Source organism: Manduca sexta, unplaced genomic scaffold, assembly GCF_014839805.1.
Source record: "Manduca sexta isolate Smith_Timp_Sample1 unplaced genomic scaffold, JHU_Msex_v1.0 HiC_scaffold_405, whole genome shotgun sequence".
NCBI classification, from domain to species: domain Eukaryota; kingdom Metazoa; phylum Arthropoda; class Insecta; order Lepidoptera; family Sphingidae; genus Manduca; species Manduca sexta.
The window spans coordinates 1-18,000 of NW_023595185.1; the positions used below are offsets into that span (position 1 = coordinate 1).

General features: G+C 34.7%; 2 protein-coding genes and 1 pseudogene across 2 annotated transcripts; 2 read left to right on the forward strand and 1 right to left on the reverse strand.

Annotated features, from left to right (window-relative positions):
• The first annotated feature begins 96 nt into the window (after positions 1-96).
• LOC115443285 (N-glycosylase/DNA lyase) lies at positions 97-3,904 on the forward strand. The gene is given in 7 exon segments (XM_030168637.2): positions 97-320; positions 400-676; positions 678-757; positions 1,260-1,371; positions 1,798-1,968; positions 2,748-2,942; positions 3,766-3,904. Coding segments are annotated over 7 exon segments (996 nt in total). The 5' UTR covers positions 97-243; the 3' UTR covers positions 3,850-3,904.
• A 2,788-nt stretch (positions 3,905-6,692) lies between these two features.
• LOC119193351 lies at positions 6,693-8,782 on the reverse strand (annotated as a pseudogene).
• Positions 8,783-9,477: 695 nt separating this feature from the next.
• On the forward strand, positions 9,478-17,994 carry LOC115446943 (activin receptor type-2B). The gene is given in 8 exon segments (XM_037446942.1): positions 9,478-9,526; positions 12,549-13,292; positions 13,295-13,443; positions 13,869-14,085; positions 14,088-14,125; positions 14,128-14,237; positions 17,308-17,458; positions 17,725-17,994. Coding segments are annotated over 8 exon segments (1,623 nt in total). The 5' UTR covers positions 9,478-9,480; the 3' UTR covers positions 17,893-17,994.
• The last annotated feature ends 6 nt before the right edge of the window (positions 17,995-18,000 follow it).

Here is an 18,000-nt window from a genome sequence, read left to right on the forward strand (position 1 = left end):
ATGTTGCGAGTAACAACATTCAAATTATTATTGTACCTATCATACTGGACTGACCGTTTGTGATAAGCCTTATCCTTCCAATCTTTCAATAGCTACTTTCCGAACGAAATATTGTAGGTATTGACATTGTCAAATAATTGTCAAATTTAGAATTTAGCGCGGTTCGGCAATTCGTTTGTATTGTTATTTACAAAACGAAAAGCTCGTGTAATTTTAAATTAAATTAATGGTGTACACGCTATAATGTCCTGGAATAAATTATTATGCAATCATCGCGAGCTTCAGCTGCTCGGTACTTTGTCTGGTGGACAAAGTTTTAGGTTCATATAAATCCTTTTTTTTTTACAAATTTTACTGATCATCTTTATTGAAATAAATTTATCAAATTATAAATTTTAGGTGGATACATAATAAAGAAAATGATGAATGGACTGGAATATTTTCGAAAACAGTGTGGAAATTAAAACAGGAGAATGATTATTTACTATACCAAGTCATCGGTTCGTTATTGACCACAACACAGACCATAATTAAAAATAAAAAACAAAAAAACACAGCCAACAGGATCTTTGAAAGTTTATTAGAACAATATTTTAGACTTGATTTTAATCTCAGTAAATACTATGAACAATGGTCAGAGAAAGATGGACTTTTCAAGTCAGCATGTGAACAATTTGTATGGGATCAGAATGCTCTCCCAAGAGCCAGTAGAAAAGCTATTTTCGTTTATATGTAGTCAAAATAATCACATTTCAAGGTAATATTTCACATATAAGCATGAATAAGTACATAACAATCCAATATTGTATAAATTTGATATATATAGGGTTGATAGCCCTGAACTATTAAGCAAAATCGGACTGCGCACACCTTGTACTACGGTTAGAAAACCGAACCTCTTGTATGTTCCATTTGCTAAATCAGCATATCGGCAGAACCCTACGCACCTAATAAGAGCGTGCAGATCATTCAATGATGTTTCCTCTAATGTTGATATTGATCTCTTTAACTTCAACTGTACTAAATTAAAGAAAACTTTGTGCAATGCATTTTTCACATATCGTAATGTACATTTAAAATATGTAGGTCTCTAGGCTGGTTATCTGCCTATTATTGTTCTATATTATTGTATTGTATTTGTGAAAACTTTTAATTGACCTTTATCTTTTTTGTTATATTTACTACTTTTTGTTATGCTAGTTGTAAGTTTTCCTTAAATAAATAAATAAATAAAATAAAATAAAATATATTGCTTTAAGGATATCGAGTATGGTTGAGAAACTATGCTCGCAGTATGGAGATGAGATTTGTAAACATGACGGGGTGACATACTACGCATTCCCTGAAGTTGAACAATTGGCTCAACCAGAGGTACAGTTTACATAAACAGGATACAATACATTGAGAAAGCAACCATATTCAGGACAGCAAAATATTTACGACAAATATGATATATATTCATTATAATTTATAGCTAATTTTAACAATTTATACCTATATTTAAATCTATAAAACTGAAGTTATATTGGTTGTTTGAACATGCTAATCTCAGGAACAACTAGTTGAAATTGAAATATACTTTTACTGTTGGCTAGCCCCTTTTTTAAGGTAGGTAGACTATATGCTATATAATAACAGGCTATGACCAATACAAGCATCAATGAAAAATAATGCAAAATCGGGGAAAATGTATTCCTTCTGAAAAACTTCTGTGTTGTGCATCGCATAAATAGACAAATGTTACATACAAATTCCAGCTACACCTAATTTGAACAAATTATACCACCTATTTTTTAGGTGGAACCAAAGTTGCGGAAGCTAGGTTTTGGGTACAGAGCCAAGTTTATACAAAAGTCAGCAACACAAATTGTAGAATGGGGTGGTAATGAATGGTTTAAGAGCTTGCAAGATATGAAATACAAAGATGCTAAACAGGAATTAATGAAGTTACATGGGATTGGACCTAAGGTAAGCCTGTAAGAAAGATGTTTACAATTTTAAAATACATCACAGATTCATCTTGTTACATAAATAATAAGTCTGCAAATTAGTTTTGTATTTCAAATAAATAGTTGGACTATTTTGTCTTTCTAATTTCCACTATTCCGCCATCATAACAGATTTATTTTTCAAAAATAAGCATGTCATAATCAATAAAAAAATCTAATATTTCTTTCTCAATTTAAAATTGTATGTAAAAACATCCTTTTATAAGGCAATAGCATTATGCATAAACACCTTAGTAATAATAACAAAAAATACATTCAGTCGAATTCAGAACCTCCTCCTTTTTTGAAGTTGGTTAATAAAAAATAAATACATTTTATGTATAGAAAATATCAATGCATTTATTGTCAGAGCCTTTTATTCTGTAAAAAAAATAATATAATAATATGAGCCCTGTATTATATACTTGCCCACTGCGGAGCATGGGCCTCCTCTACTACTAAGAGGGATTAGGCCTTAGTCTACCACACTGGCCTAGTGCGGTTTGGTAGACTTAACACATCTTCGAAATTCCTATAAAGAACTTCTCAGATGTGCAGGTTTCCTCACAATGTTTTCCTTCACCGTTAAAACAAACGATAAATTCACAAATAATACACACATTTTTTAGAAAAGTTAGAGGTGTGTGCCCTTGGGATTTGAACCTGCGGACATTCGTCTTGGCAGTCTGTAGAAAAGGTGTTGCATAATATCCTATTGTTATTTCAGACTGTGTTTAAATGTTCCAAGTTCTCTTCCAGGTAGCTGACTGCATCTGTCTAATGTCCCTCAACCACCTCGAAGCTTTACCAGTAGACACCCATGTCTATCAAATAGCAGCTCAAAATTATCTGCCCCATTTACGAGGAAAGAAGAATGTCACTGAAAAAATGTATGCTGAAATTGGGGATCATTTCAGAAATTTATATGGAGATATGGCTGGATGGGCTCACACGGTAATTAGAAATTTGCTTTAAAAATGTATTCTTGTTGTAGTTATAAAAAACCGCATGTAGTTATTTTAAATCTATATATATAAAAATGAATCCCTATTTCCCTTGGTCACGCCATCACGCGTGAACGGCTGGACCAATTTCATTATTTTTTTTTTGTTGTGTTTGTTACTGTCATGAGAAGGATCTTATGAAAGAAAAAATTAAGGAAGTTGAGCGGAAAGTTGGAAAATTTAATAAAAGTTAATTTCAGCGATTGACAGAATTCGCGCTGGTAATTCATAGTTGATAGGACATCGTCTGTCGGTTCGACTCGTGAGATAATAAATATCTATTAGCATCCAAAGCGCAGTGAGATTTTCCGATTGACGAAAAATCTGTGTTTTATTCCTTATTTGAGTCAAGTGGACAAGACACATACTCACGTCTTTTATCCCCGAAAGGGTAGGGAGAGGCGTAACTGGTGCACCAACTTTCCGCCGTGTGTTTTCTGCATGATGTCATAGAGTGGCGAGCCTATCGCCATATTGGGGACATATTCCAGACCTCGCGCTGATCAGTAAAAAAAACAATATCACTGCCCGACCCAGGAATCGAACCGGAGACCTCAGCACTGCAGTCGTACCGTAATATACCTACGCCACCGAGGCAGTTAAAATGTATATGCATAATATAATAGGGTTTTGAGGAAATAATCTCTTGTCTGAAACTCAATAATGTTTTTAACGCATCATTTGATGCAACATGAGCATCATTTAATGTTCATTCATTTAAATCCCATTTATTGTCTATTACCTTTACTCATAAATATATATTTCTTTGACAGGTATTATTTTGCGCGGATCTAAAGAAGTTTCAAAAATCAGATGAATCTAATAGTGTTGTGCCAAAAAAGAAAAGGAAAAAATGATGTCCTTACTGTGTGATATACATTTTATTACAATGAAATAAATTGTTACACTAAATATTTTCATGATTTCCACCACATTTAAAACTTGACATTATTTTAAAATTGACACGTATCTCTTCTTAATTTATATGCAGATTAGAAAGACACCGCTTCAATTATAGAAATTGGCCACCCCTCTAAAAACATTCAGATGGTTGGTCTTACAATGGTTTTGAAATAAAATATCCAATATTTCTTTGAGAGTATGTGTTTTTATTCAGTATAAAACAACTTATAATACTACAATAGTGACTTAAAACTTAAAGTTACAACCTGGAATGGCTAGTATATTAAAATTATTCTTTTTGAAAGATCGACATTCCGATATCACATTTCCATGATTTTAAACCGAAAGCAAATATTGCACGCTACAGTAATACTTATGAGTAATTTGTGAGATTTCTAATCTTATATATAAGTGTTTCCACCTGATCTTATACCATCTGTGGGGTCAACCCAACACATTTCTAAATGCAGAAAAAAATTGGCTAATGTTTTGCTACTGACCTATCTAACCCTAGTTTAGTCTGGTAGATATAGGCCCATATTCACAAACGTTACTTAGCTAAGTTCGAAGGAATGCTATAATAGGAAATCTATTTCAGTACTTTCGGCATCACAGCTTTGGCAGTGCATAGGCTTTGGGACGCTGAGATTGGCTAATATTGAAATACTTCTTCCTATATTTACTTTAGTAATTACTTCAGTCGGCTGCATGAGCGCCACCGAGATTAGTTTCAGGGAGGTGCAACTGCATATACTACATAAAATCATTAAGTTTTTTTTCAAATTCAAATCGCGCGGAAAAAAACTTCTGGTCGATAATTCCCATTGTTGCAGATTTATTCAGACTTATGTTTTTTGTGATTTATTTCTGGGTAGGTTGCACATGCACCTACTTACACTCCCCTGTCGGCGCCCATGGTCGACTGTCAGATAAACAAAGCTAAACAAATAAAACTGTAAAATAGCCCGACAATACATTTGGGCGCTCTTGGACTCTCTTAGTATTGTTTGTGAATACGAATTTCAGTCCAGGGATATCATATTAAAAAAAGCCAAGTCTTGCCTGGATCCGAGAATTCAATCTAGGATTTCCCCGTCCACAGTTTATACACATTGCCATTAGTGCGATTAGGCGATTTAACTTATAATTAAATACTTATATTTAGTAGCTTAATATAAAAAGTATATCAGTACAGCTTTGACGTTCTATTCCGTCGTGGAATACTTTGACATAACTTAATTGTTATTCCTATAATTAACACGCTAAAATAATATACGCGTTAGTTTGATTATAAATATAATCATAGCCAAAAATAGCAACTGTATTAAATAACTATAGGCGTTCTTTTAAAAAAAAACGCTATTTTATATTTGTGACTAATTAAACTAAAGAATATTGAGACATGACGTATAAAAATAAGTATAAAAGTAAAAAGGTAAAAAAAAAATGTTGCTAATATTTTTTTTCCTTTTAAGGACACTGGATAGTGCAAGCTACAGTAGTTTGAAATCTGGTATCACTTAAAGTTTAAACTATTAATTCACTTATGAACTACGAAAATTAAAACCATGTTTAACATAATTTTCAAGCATACATAACGATTTAGTCAATTTTGATCCGGCTCGAAGGACCAAATATATTTCCTGCATTGGAAACTATTCATATCAATGAAGTAACTATATTTCTAGGTTCTATGGTTTATATTGATACAAGTTATTTTAAGGTATAAAATACCTTAGAACTATTTTTTAAATAAATACATTTCTAAGAGTTAGTAGCTTAATTAATGTTATGGTATATTTTTATACCTCAATCAAAGTGTTATATCATTTAAAAATTTTGAAGCCTAAGCTCCTCTCAGGAGTTTACAAAGTAAGTCTTATTAATAATTTAGTAAGATCTACGTTTATAATTATATATACAGCACAATAAGTGCGACCGAAATAAATTCAAAATGTATTCAAATATTTAGTTCATGGCAGTGTGTAATAATAGTTTTACATTTGCATAGAGAATGCATTGAAACTAATTATTTAGTCATTCGTTTATATATATATTTATGTATCAGTGAATTGTTTACGAAACAAAACAACATTGAAATTTTTCTAAAAGTGCTAATTTGTTCAGAAAAAACTTATGTTGAGTATTGTTAGTATTAAAATATGGCAATGCGTCCGATCATAAATATTAAGTCTTGGATATTCATGTAATCATATAAAACATGAAAAATAAACCTAACAAAAATATAAATACTACAATATTTGTTGACACATAACTGGCAGTTTTGTAGCACCCTTTATAGTTGTGCACGTGGTTTTATACATATGGGCTTAGTCTTATGAATCATTTTAAGTTATTTTTGTCCAGCAAAACTTATATATCAATGGATATCTTTAGGATCTTTACATATAATTAAATTGTAACTGGCCGATATCTGAACATTATTGATATTGAAGAAAGCCTAATATAGGATTCTTTATTAGAGCATCAGAAGCCAAAACAACAGTTTTTAGAATTTATATGTGTCTGTATGCATGTACACGCAACACGCAAAAAGTACTGCAAGGAATTGAATGCAGTTTTCACCGATGCATTGCTAGAGGCTTACTTAAAATATAGGCTCCATTTTATCCCGGGAAAATATAAAGCGTGTCTTTAATCCTGGTAAAACTGTTTCAAAATTTGAAACACATTATTTTTTCTCAAATAAACTAACAAAGCTATCCAGAAGTCACAATCAATGCTTTTCCTTCGCCGTGGTTGGCTAAAAAAGTTCTTAGTTTGGCACATGAAAACATTTTCAACTTAATAAACAAACCCACTGTAGTAACAAACTCCTGCGCGCTTCTGGGTTTTCTTGGGAAGTGAACTTCATGAAATTACCTAATGCCTACTAGCTTTTTAACAGTGAGACTCCTGCGACATTGCAATGCTAAGTTTAGACTAGCAAGTTCTTGCAGGAATATATTGATCAAGAACTTCTAGACACACATGATAGATATTTTCATAAATCTATACACATTCGACTTGCCGCATGTCCTGCAAACTGCAAGATTTGCAGAAGTCGGCTTATCCTGATTGTTTACAGACAAAAAATTATTTGCGGACTGCAAGTTTTCTTGCTAATTCATACTCGCTAAAGGATTCGTGTACATTCGTGCCATCATTCACGCACTTGTTGTTAGCACTAATCATAATCAAGTCTCCTTATCAATTACCATAATATATTGTAATTATAGTAATCAAGATTCTATTGATTGCCGTAATATATCTGCGGGCAGTATTCTATGAGCACCTGTAGAGCGCGTATTTCGAACGCCAAGTCGGTGATGGCTGGCGGAGTGGCGACCAACGTTGGCGCAAACACCGTGCTCAAGTTGTGTGCACTCATTTTGTTTACTTCCGCTTGTAGAGAGACTCTGGAATGAAAATAGTTTTTTAAAACGGCTCTGGATTTTAGTGTTTTAAGCCATAATATTCGTACTGACAAAAAAAAATAATCACCAGTTATCATATCATTACGAAAATATTCATTTACTGACATAAATTATAAAAAACAGTTACATAATAATTAAGACTCGACTATGACTGGCTCGGTGGCGTAGTTGTACTGCATGCGCGGTACGGCAGCGCTCTGAGGTCCTGGGTTCGAATCCCAGGTCGGGCAAAGTGATATTTGGGTTTTTCTGCTCAGTATCAGCCCGGAGTCTGGAATTTATGCCCGATATGGCGATAGGCTCGCCCCCTATCACATCATGGGACGGAACATACTTGGCGAAAAGTGGGTGCCATGGTTGCGTCTCTGCATACTCTTCGGGGATAAAATGCGTGATGTTGTGATAATAATTAAGGTTAATTTTTTAAAGCTAAAACAAATTATAAATGACACATTGATAATGCACACCTGTGTAAATGCTGCACCATGTACTGGAGACAGTTGAAATGTGCCGGCGGTAACAGATCCAAGCACTCACGCAACATTATCATCTGTTGCTCTGTCGTTTTAGCTTCTGTAAACATTATAAAAGTATTTATTACTTACGAAACAAGTCTTTAGACTAAATTTATAACTAATTAAATTAAGAATTAGGAATGAAATTGTGAGAAAAAAGAAGTCGATGTTACATCACACCAACTTAGTTTTAAGACGAAGCTCGCATGTAATTAAGTTTTAAAAATACCGCAGTGAATCCTATAGGCTTTTAGAAACCATTAACATTGCGAAAATAAATAAGCACAAAAGAGAAATGCGTCACTTCAGTTATAACATGTTAGTAATACTCACGTATGGCTTGCACCAACACTGGGTGCACCTCGTAAGTTATAAGTGGCACTGGTAACAACCGCATGTACAGTTTTTCAGTGTGCCCGCCACTACGTTGATATTACTGTACACACTGAGATCTGTTGCCTCGCCATCTGAAAAAAGAGGGTAGTTTTAAATTTATTTATCTAAACTAGCTATAGAATCGAGAGTCCTTAAAATTTTGTTTATAAAAAAGATAATTGTCTATGTATTTTAGTATTATAAAGGTAAAATTTACGTAATGTGATACGTAGTTAGTTGTTTGTATTTCTGAAAAGAATGTTAAACTTCTTTATAAATACGATTTTTTTATACAAATATTAGGGTCATTTATGTATATTTTTAAAATTGTTTCCGAAATCTTAATTCTAGTCCTAATTACCTCTATCAAAAGCCAGTTTCAAAGCCTCAATCTCGTCAGCAAATCCGACACCCTGTATATGCCTTCGAGTCCATTCCCTATTCTCTATTTCGTTCACACACTTCCTCACCACAAATGGCAGAGTGCTAGAGTGTGCGTTCAATAACTTGGTGAGTTCGATACCAAAAACGCCTCGCAATTTCTTTAGATCCGAACACATTGATTTGGCACTCGCTCTGAGCATTTTTATGTGAGCTATAAAGCCACAATCTAAAATAATAAAAAAAACAGATATAGCACAATATTGTAAGAAGTATTGATTTAAAAAACATTACAATTGTTATTTAAAAATATATTAATAAATTGATCACTATTTTAGCTCTTAAATTGCAGTATTTAATTTGGCAGAACAACTAAAATATATATGAATAGGTACACAGCATTATAAACTTAGTATATTTATAGTTTAAATAATATTAACGAAGAATAACTATTCGTTATTCTACGTTAATATTACAACATAACTATATATATAAAAACTTATTTTATGAAACAAGTTATAATTTGTAACGAAAAAACTATTGGCGCCACTCTACAGACGTCAAAAAGGGCAGCTACGAAGAAAGACACCTATTTGATGTGTTTTATTTTCAGAAAATTTAATTAAAATCAGAGCAATTACTGCAATTAAGTGAATTAGATTTGTTTATTGCGTGTGTTATATCATTTCCTGTGTGGTTAATAAACAAGAATGTGTACTGTTTAACCGTTTCGGATGTGCGTTGTTTACTGTCATGTACTTATGTTAGGAATATCTTAAATAGAATAGACGTTTGATGTCGGGGCCGCGTATAAAAATAACATTGGATTGTGTCGCCGGAGCGGCAGGGCTACACCCCGCGCTGCGCGGCGGTTCTGATGATGGAGCAAAAGTTCGTTCTTCACTTTGTGCTGCTGGTCTTGGGTGAGTTTACGCTTCTTTGTATATTTTGTTATACTTCGTACTGTAGTTCACTTTCTAAATGACCGATTTTTCCGTCAAAGTTTATATAAAAGTTTTTAGTGTGATTGAATTGTGTCCTACAGGCAGAGTTGTGCATCAATCAATAATTTTAAACAAATCATTAATTGTTTAAGAAATTTATTACACTTTGCGATTAATTTATTGAAATTAATTATATAATATAAAAATTATATATATATATATATATATATATATATATATATATATATATATATCTATATATATAAAAATGAATTGCTGTTCGTTAGTCTCGCTAAAACTCGAGAACGGCTGAACGGATTTATCTTATCTTGGTCTTGAATTATTCGTGGAGGTCTAGGGAAGGTTTAAAAGGTGAGAAAAATTCGAATAATTGCCGGAAAATCCTCAAAACAGCATTTTTCTATTTCCCATACAAACATTTTCTAACTAATACGAGAGTCAATTTGAGCTTTATTGCTATTGTATAAAGTTCACTGTTGTCTAAGCAATGTAGGTGTGTTCCTAACATCAAAGCAGTGTGCGTTGGAGCACAGAATATAATAATGTAATGTCGCGTTCTGAAACTCAACAAAAGTGATATCGCGGACCCGACTAAATTGAACAGTCACAAAATTTAATATATCATTAGTTATTTGGTTGGCTTCACGATATTATTTCTTTTGTTTTACTTTAAAATGCATGTTTTCGTTATGGACAATTTTTGAGCTACTTTTGCATATCTATACTTATAATAAATCTGTAGAAAGGTCAATTCTGTACATGAAATATATTTCCAAAATAACTATCAGGGGTGATTAGGGATCCATACTGATGCCAAAAATGTAATTAGTAAAATTTTTGTCTCTCTGTCTGTATAACCGCTATAGAAACAAAAACTACTCGACGGATTTTAACTTAACTTGGTACAATTATTTTTCATACTCCTGAGCTGGTTATAGTATACTTTTCATCACGCTACAATTAATAGGAGCATAGCAGTGATGGAAAATGTTGGGAAAACGGGAGAAGTTACGCCATTTTTAAGCTTCCGCTCATTTCGCGGTGCAACCTTAATGGTTAAAAGTTCCTTCGATTTCACCTGGATCCCATCATCAGACCCTGACCGGACAATCGGACCACCTGCATACCACCATAAATTAAAAACATCCCGACAAATTGAGCACCTTCTCCATTTTTGAAACCCGAAATCCACGCGGGCGAAGCTGCGGGCGGAAGCTAGTATATATATATATATATATATATATATAATCAAAATAAACAATTAACCTACTGAACTTTGTGAAAATCAATTGAAATTATTAGAAAGTTTAGATTTTGTATTCCAGAAGTTAATTGTTCATTTTATTTAAACTATAAAAACAGTAAATAGAAATTTATAGTTAATTGTAAGCTAATCATGATAATTTGGTAAAACTACAATTATCAAATCCAATGCAACATATAAATTTTGTTACTTATACTTTGATTTGTTAATTAAAGTTGATAAACCAACAATAAATTGGAATATTCCAGGAAACATAAGTAAAAAGATCAAGGAAAATGTCGCATACTGTAATAATATAAATAATTATAAATAAATAATATCTTAAAATAAGGAAAATATAATATAGCAAACCATATTATTCAGACTGCAATACATTTATAAATACAAGTTTGGTTTACTCATTCAGAAGGTACAGGTTTTATTAAAAAATATTTTAGAGGCATTCCAAATATGTCAGATAATTTATATCATGCCAAGGAACATTGCATCTATGAATGTTTCCACAAATCACTCTTAATGTGTGTAAAAATATTTTAAGATAAACTAAAAGACATAATTTTACAATGAAAAGAAGTACATAACACAATAGCCATGCATAGACCTACACCTAGCCTAGTGTCAAACTTCTTTGGGATAAATGTTAGTAACATTAATATAAATGGGAAATGATAGATTACAAAATGATATGATATAAATAAAACAAAAATGTCATAAAATCAATTTAACTTTAATGTTTTTTTCCTAAGAATGTATGGAATATTTACTTTTACGTAAATTACATTTGTGTATGATTTTGTGAGTCTATGACAAAATATGTAAATGTAATTGCTTTTTTGCTGAGGTTTGTTTTTTTTTTACAGTTATTACTAACCACCTTTTTTTAAAATTATCCTGTTTTTATTTGATTCATCGTAAAAGTGGACCAATCAGAATGAAGTTAGCTTTCAAGTAACTTATTTTAGTTGGTCTACTTTCAGCATTGGATCAAAGATTAAGATTGAGATAGTCTATGGAAATTGGCACAAGGGTGGTGGAGATTTATATATTGAAATATTTTTTTTACCATTTCCTAGTTCCAGTGATAACATACAAATAAATCCACAAACTTATTTCTTTATAATTTTAATGTGCATTAATTTAAGAGGCAAGATGAGGTAGTAACTGCAAAATACAAAAATTGCATATTTATCATTCATATTCTGTTTTAGGAAACTTACGAGCTGGCTTTAATCCCTAAAATACCTCTAGCAGATGGTTTTTAATTGTTATTAGCTGAATAATTGTAATCTTGACAGGTTTCTCATGACAAAATATGTCAAAATCAATAATAGCCTGCAAATAATTTAAGCAACTTACACATGGTATACATTATCGATGTACATTAATGTAGCTACGCTTTTATTTAATAAAGATCATTCACAAAATAATGAGCTCAAGTTGTTTACCAGCTGTAATACAAAGTAAATCACCAAATAGCGTTTAACCATAATTAAAGCATATTGTGCCTACCTGCCTCTTATTTGTCTATATATGACTATATAGCTGTTGATATAATGTCTATAATATCTAAAATGTTATATTTTCTGTAATACCTGTTTCCCGAAGAGAATGTAATGAAGTTCGTTAAAATTATTTTAACAACTGCCTACTTATCTACTATGCACTACTTTTATTAACTCCCTCAAGATAAATTATTGTTGATAAACTTTTTTGTAGGTATCCAAACCACAACATTGGCAGCACCCCCTTCAGATGATAACCTGCCACCTCGTCCGAAGGAAGGCGGCGTCACCACACGCTACTGCGAGTTCTACAATGGCTCCACAACCAACTGCGACCCTGCCAAGGACGCCAATTGCCCTCCCAATCCGCTGCAGGAGGAATGCGCGCCGGTTGAGGCCGACAAAAGCGTGCACTGCTTCGTGCTCTGGCTCTACGACAACATCACCAACACAGCATATCCCAAAGTTAAAGGATGCTTCGTGGACACCGTTTCGTGTAAAGATCGTTCCGCTAACTGCAGGCTGCATTATGCGAAGCTACCACTCGTCCATTGCTGCTGTGAAGGGGACTTGTGCAACCGTAACCTTACCTTCCCGAGTCTAGATTCGGTTATGGCCCAAACCGAAGTGCCGCCACAGAGGATCCCGGCGTCTGCTGTACCAGACACGGACGACACTCAAGCAGTAATAGCCTACACCCTGACACCGCTGTTTATATTATTCGCTGTGTTGGTTGCTTGCTATCTGTTGTACAGGAAACGCAAGGGCAGTTCTTTCGCTGAGCTCGCGAACGGTGAGGCTTCGCTATCCAGACCGCCTTCAGCTGGCGCTGGTATGGAGAATGAAACGGGGACTCTGGTGGGGCAAGTGACACTTTGTGAAGTACGAGCGCGGGGCAGGTTCGGGGCAGTGTGGCGAGCGAAGCTGGGCCAGAGAGACGTCGCCGTGAAGGTGTTCCCGCCCAGGACAAACAGTCGTGGCTGGCCGAGCAAGAGGTATTCCGGCTACCGCGCATGGATCACCCTGACATATTGCACTACATTGGCGTCGATAAGCAAGGCGATAATCTCCAGGCCGAGTACTGGCTCATCACGGCTTATCATGAGAAGGTAAATATTTGCACACAACTGCTTGTTTAACAAGTTGTTTTGATAGTGTTTTTTTTTTCCTATGTTAAAAATAAATTGTTTATCTAAGTTACATACATTGCGTATGTTACGTAAAAAGAATCAGAATGTCATATTGATCTACAGTGGATATTATTATAACACATAAATTAAAATAATTTTATTTTGTTAAAGATTAAAATCATTAATGTTGATAATTTAAAAGTTTTATTGGACTTTGGCATTTGACATAAAATAGAAATATGACAAGAAAAATGACTAAAGTACACATTTATTCCTATATTTTTATATATTTAATTATAATTATTGAAAAATCACCTTTGATGTAACTACAAAAACTTATAGGTTTACTGTATACACTCAATTATACAAAATGATCCTGTTCTTTTAACACTCTACTCCCGCAGGGCTCCCTGTGCGACTACCTAAAAGCGCACACACTAACATGGTCGGAGGCGTGGCGCGTGGCGGCGTGCGTGGCGCGCGGCCTGTCGCACCTGCACGAGGAGGGCGGCGGCAAGCCGGCCGTCGCGCACCGCGACTTCAAATCCAAGAATGTACTCCTCAAAGCGGATTTGAGCGCTTGCATCGCTGACTTCGGCCTCGCCCTGATCTTCGTGCCGGCTAGGGATGTGGAGATGCGCACGGGCAAGTGGGGACGCGGGACGGTACAGGGCGCTGGAGGTGCTGGACGGTGCCATCAATTTCACGAAGGATGCTTTCTTGAGAATCGATATGTATGCCTGCGCTTTGGTGCTGTGGGAGATAGCGTCTAGGTGAGTTTAGTTTAATTTTTATATAACAAACTTTGTTGATTTTAGAACTACACTGTAGGCTATTGTGGAAGTACAACTAATATCTTTACCGAATTGCCACTTTCTCATAGGAAATCGCTTGGTTGCATTGTCCTTGTTTTGTGGTCAATTGTAACGCCGAAATCGCGTTACGAAATTACAGATAATGATTATATCTTAACAGCAGCCATTAAATATCCCTCTAACTTATTTTGCACAAAAAATCGAATCTATGCCTTATGGATATAAGATACAATTTTTTAATAGTATCTACATCTAATTAGTTATTCATTATCAATCTTAAAGGTGGTTTAAAAGCACTCTACACAAAACTCGCTTGAGAAATGTAAATAAAGTTATGTAAAAAATAAGAATTCGCCAAATGAAAATTTCCCAAAACACAAGACATAGGTTACAAGTTTAAACTTTACAGAGGTTAGATTGTGACCCGAATATTCGGACCTATAAATATTGACCTAAAATGTTGCTGGGCGTGTCATCTCTTACGAAACTGTTGTGTGAATTATATAACAAAGCCTATTGTGGGACTAGTATGATCTGAAAAGCCAAATTGTATTCATGGGTATTTTGAATGTTTCATTCATCTAGAAGTCATGTAAAGGATTGGTGGTGAATTATCAGCTCTGTAACGTTAACAGGGTATTTGACTTATTTTTATTTATAACTTTTATAAAATATGTATGTCGTATAAATTCTAAAACAAGAAGTCATTAAAATCTGGCGAAAAATCCACAAATTAATAAGCCGTTGAAATTAGGTAGCAGGGTTAAGTGTCAAAAATCTAAAACCGGGACGAAATACTTGCATGTGACGTCAGGTATCATTACTATGCGTGCGAAAGAAAGAGATGGCGAGATGTCCTCACTCCACGACCACTCCTGCACATAGCAATAATTCAAATTTGAATAAATGTCCATTTCTTATCGAATTGTAATGCTGTTTTCACATAAGGCTTTCTTTTGTGTACTACACAGTAACGTACATTACAGTAATTTTATGTATAATGAGATTATATAATATAACAATAGTATTAAGTACTTATAATATTATCTGATCTTTAAGGAACTCATCAATTTTATAATTACATTTCTCTATTAATACTTCCGATAATGTCTATAAATTTCAGCAAAGACATATTATTTATATAACCATGTAATTTATTGTATATTACATCTATAGAGATTTCGTCCTTCATCCATGCTGCCCTGTAAGTGGGTAACTTTCGTTAGGAATGCTCCTCTATACATTATTACGGGAGTAAAAAGCTCTACAATTTTTAAGCCCATTGCGCGCACGGAATGTGAGATTTGGGATGATTAAAGTTAATATAGGAGTGCAGAAAAATAAAATTTATGGCTGATTTTCGACCTTTAGTTGAGAATATTATATTGTGTAGATTCGTTTATGTTTTACTTCGCAGTCATCGATATTTATCAATTAATACATAAGTTCGTAAAGTCAGAGATCCGCGCACCGTGGGGTCGGTCACGCGACCCGTGAATCCACTGAGTTTCATTTCTCATTACACTGTCGATGCTGAAATAAGCAATTAAATGTCTACAATGCATAGTCGATAATACCGACCATCTTATATCAATTATATTCCAAAAAGAAAGTCATGAAGCAAGTGATGGACTACCACTCTTCTATAATGCTTAATTTTAAATGGTTAAAAAAAATACAAATGATTTTAAAAAATATCTATAAAATATCTTTATAATGTATGGAACGTTATATTTTTTAGCGGAATGTCTACCCTGCACCCTCCCTTCACAATAATATTATAGATGTTGCCAAATTTGTAAATTGGTCTGTATATGTGTGTGTGCAATATAAGTACAGTGAATGTGTACTGCACGACATTTATACCATTTTTTATATTTTACTTTTTTTAGGCCGTAGTTACATTAAATACATAAAAGATGATAAGAGTTTAAGTCCCCTCTAAAGATAATATTAATTGTAACTGTAAGCTTAGAAATATAACACACTTGGTATTAGAACGTAGACACGCGAGAAAAATCTTAAAGATAAAAACGATTCTATATTTTACCATATAAAGTCCAAATTCGTGGAACGTAATAATTATAATCTTATCATTTGTCATTGTTAAGATAGGCGTTTGACCACTTTACCTGATTGTGATGTTTTGTCCACACTCAATAGAATGTTCGTAGGGGGTATGGGTTATCATAAGACCGATTTAGATATCACGCATATTTCTAGCCACGTACTGACTCTGTTAAACTCCTCCCTTGAGGCAATTCATGGGCGTTCGATCTCCACATCGAACGCACGCCCATGCACGGGCGGACATTTGCCGTGGTACTAGGCATAGTTAAGTGTGTATACCTCATAGTTGCTAATTCAGATTGAGGCCTATAAAGGCTCTCGAACATTTAACTGGAACCTCTTTCCACGCTTCCTTCCCAGCTATCCCCAGCTTTCCTCCAGACGCTAAGCCGGGGGATTCCGATTCAGTCGGTGTTGATTGCGTTGTTGTCCCATGAAAAAAAAAAACTCTTTGAAATTATTAATATATAAAAATACATCATTTATACATATACAACTAATTAACTTTGTCATGAATGGAGACGGCTATTCGACCTCCGATACTTAATCGCCCGTGTGTTTCTGATCTTTATGTCGTATGTGGCTTTTAAACAAGAAATTAAAATGTAGCTTCTTTACATTGTGGGTCTAATTTCATCGCCTTGTCTGAGAACATCCTTTATCCTTGGACTTCGTTCAAATCATCTCACAGCCGATTCTCTGATCACAATTATTGGACTTAAAATTTATTTATCCGAATATTAGTTATGAACGTTTGGAGTCAGAGTAGTTTTTATATTTATTTATTTATAAAGCAGAAAGAAGTTGGTCGCATCTTTTCTATATATCTTTTATATGAGTATAAATAAGTCTATGATAGTTAAATCTTCAATAATTTCACCATTGCAACTCGTATTACAGAATGTCTAAATATAGAAACAGGGTGTTACTAATTTAAATTTTATTTTACTTATCACAGATGCAGCGAAGGAGGCGCCGAATCCACATCGCAGTACCGGCTGCCGCTGGAAGAGGAGGTAGGCTCGCACCCTAGCCTCGAGGAGATGCAGGAAGCTGTCGTACAGCGGAAACTCAGGCCGCACATACAGCCGCAGTGGCGCAACCATCCGGTGAGACTGGTTTACCAATCGAAATTCAAATTTGAATGGTTTGTTGGTTGTTGTTTAGTGAAGTTTTGTGTAAAACGAGAAATAAATTATTGGCTATAGATTTACGATCGGCTTATGACTTCACATCAACCTCCTAGGAATACAAAAAGAAATTAATTTATAATTCAAAACAAAACAGAGTACAGTTTATAGTTTATGTCTTAAGCTTCACACACCATCGTGATTTATCAGATTAATTTACTTCTAACTTTATTCCCAACACCCAGGGTCTGGGGGTGCTGTGCGACACGATGGAGGAGTGCTGGGACCACGACGCGGAGGCGCGGCTGTCGGCGTCGTGCGTGCTGGAGCGCGTGGCGGCGCAGCGGCCGGCGAGCGACTCGGCGCCGCTGCTCATACACGAGCTGGCGCGGGCGCCGCGCACGCCCTGCTGACCCCGCACTGCGCACGCGCAACACCACGCGCACCGCACCGCGCACCGCACCGCGCACCACACCGCGCACCACACCGCGCACGACGTGCCGCTCATCGAGCTGTGATGG